This window comes from Nuphar pumila, unplaced genomic scaffold (genome assembly GCF_984573655.1).
Source record: "Nuphar pumila unplaced genomic scaffold, dmNupPumi1.hap1.1 HAP1_SCAFFOLD_108, whole genome shotgun sequence".
NCBI lineage: Eukaryota > Viridiplantae > Streptophyta > Magnoliopsida > Nymphaeales > Nymphaeaceae > Nuphar > Nuphar pumila.
The window spans coordinates 81,445-84,125 of record NW_028323176.1 but is presented as its reverse complement, the minus strand read 5'-3'; the positions used below and the strand labels follow the sequence as shown (position 1 = coordinate 84,125).

The 2,681-nt window shown below is 36.3% G+C and overlaps 1 protein-coding gene across 1 annotated transcript; it reads right to left on the bottom strand.

Annotated features, from left to right (window-relative positions):
- Nucleotides 1-1,214: 1,214 nt before the first annotated feature.
- On the bottom strand, nucleotides 1,215-1,682 carry LOC149811257 (uncharacterized). Its single transcript, XM_089994003.1, has one exon. It carries the CDS (start codon nucleotides 1,680-1,682, stop codon nucleotides 1,215-1,217), a length of 468 nt encoding a protein of 155 aa, XP_089850129.1.
- Nucleotides 1,683-2,681: the final 999 nt, after the last annotated feature.

The following is a 2,681-nucleotide window of genomic DNA, read 5'->3' as shown; positions in this document are numbered from 1 at the left end:
TTTGGACTTTAGAAAATATATCCACGTGGCTTTAGAATAATAATCAATAAAGGACAAATAGTATTTGAAGCCATCGTAAGAAATAGTGGGTGACAGCCCCCAGACGTTCAAAAACAAGAATATAATTGTTTTCAGAAGAACCAAAAGGAACTCTGGTTTGTTTAGCGTACCTACAGATTTCACAAGTATTACAATCAAACTCCATGTCTAGTTTTAAAATTTGTAAGCCTTGACTCGAAGGATGCCCAAGACGAAAGTGCCATCTATTGTCCTCCACTTTATTAGATGCAACTAGTGCTTTATTCTGAGCATTCAAATAATAAAGATCACGGTACTCTATTCCTTCACCAATCGTCTCCCCCGTTGTCTGATCCTGAAAAATGACATTAGTGGGCGAGAACACAACAGTACAGTTATGAGTCTTGGTGATTCTACTAATTGACATAAAGATTAGAAGCAAGAGATGGCATGAATAACGCTTTACTAGCTTGCCCTTTTTTAGTAAGTTGAACTTCTCCTTCACCCGTGACTCCAATAGAACTACCATTGGCAATGGTCACGGGTTTGCTATTAGGGAGATCCTTAATTTTATCCAAACTAGATTTGAACCCTGACATGTGATCAGAAGCACCCAAGTCAATTATCCATGGGTGATCACATGTTTGAGAAAGAAAAACACTATTACCTATAGGTTCGCTCGTTTCTTTGATGGCAAGAGCGGTAGCATTCTATTTAGTAAAATTTTGAAGAAGCTGAGTCAATTTTTCCATTGTCACCGGAGTTTCTATTTGATCATCACGAGCAACTTGCGCAGACTTATACTTGCTATTGAGGTTAGACAGTTTTTTTGAAAGCTTCCAACACCTATCCCTATTGTGATTATCTTTCTTACAATAGGTGCAAAACATTTTCTTTTTTTCTCCTTCTTTCTGCACAATATTATCTCCTGATTCCTTTTGATTTGATATAAGAGTTGATCTTTCGTCAGGCATAATTTCAATCTTGTTGGAAGCATTCATAACATTTCTTCTGCATTCTTCACGCATAACAATAGAATAAACAACATTTAAATCAGGGAAATCTGAGGACATGAGTACCTGGCTACGAAGTTGTTCATAGTCTGGCCCTAGGCCAGCGAGCATTTGAATTTTTTTTTCATGCTCACACCATTTTTTGAGAGTGGCAGGATCAAATCCTATAGGAGTGTATGAGTCTCACTCATCCCATAGAGCACGCATCATGCCAATATACTCACTGAATGGACGATCCCCCTTTTTTAACTCACATATTTTTTGAGACAGTTGATATCGCCTATCAATATTGTGCTGCTGTCCATACATCTCCTGAGCCACATCAAAAATGGCTTTAGCAGATGAGAGAAAGATGAATCCATGGGCTATCTTGAACTCCATTGAATTTAGCAACCACGTCATCACCAGATGATCGTTACACTCCCACTCTTCCAGCTTTGGATCACCAGTTGGAGGCCTTGGTTTAGATACGGTAACATGGCCAAGTTTAGATTTGCCACTTAACACAAGAACAAAAGACTTGGACCACGTGAGATAATTGAACCCATTCAATGGTTCAGTGGTAATCTTTAGAGAAGCATTAAACTGATCCTGCGGTTGGTGTTGAGAGTTTCCAGTTGAAACACTGTTTGATTGTCCTTCCTCAGCCATGAAGAGAGGAAGAGACCAAGAGCAACAACAAGGTTAATAACCTGACTTTGATACCATGTAGAAAAAACAAGGAAAACAACGAAATACAAAAAGCACAGTAAATCACTATTGACGATAAACAGAAAGCATAGTAAATCACTATAAGAATATCACTCAAGAGAAAGTTACGTGGTTCAGCATATTGCCTACATCCACGATAGGAAAGGAGCTCTATCTTTTTCTTATTATGTTAATGGACCAGTACAACAACCAATATATGGATCTTATTGACAAATATGGTTCTTATCAGAAATCAACAAAGTACCAAAACAATAAGAACAAAAATCCAAGAGGAGCAATTTCAGGCGATAATGAAGGGATCCATATCAAGGCTGTTATGGAAAGAGTCCTTTGATCTTCGATAGTCTCTATCCTCTTCAACATTAACACATAACACAAAGTTATATGTTGCTTCAAAAAAGAGAAAAACAAACAAACATACAGAGCCATACTAAAGTCAAAGACTATCTTGAGAAACCAAACTTTTGCCGAGCATAATGAGTTTAACAGGTGGATACACACTCAATCAAATATAACTGTATGAAATTGGAAGCAGCAGCAAATAAATGCTCTCACTTATGGATTCATGCTAAATCAACCCATTTTAGGGCACTGCATAAACACAAATCTTTTGTGAAAACAAAGACACATCTAAAAAATGGTAAACTTTGAACGAAAATAATTTAAAATTTCAAAGTTAAATTTACAGCAAATCACGCCAATTACGTAGATGCTACAAACTATAAGTCATAGTTGCAAACTCACTTAAATAGCCAAAAATAAATAAATTAATAAAAAAACAAGCATCTAACCTTATTGAATAAAAAACCCACTGTAATAAGTGAAACATTATAGAAAAATTACATAAAACTTCACTAGAATTGCATACTCGCAAAAGAATTTCAAAGAATAAAATATGCAATTCCACGAAATGCGATGACAGAGAGAGATCGAGCAAGA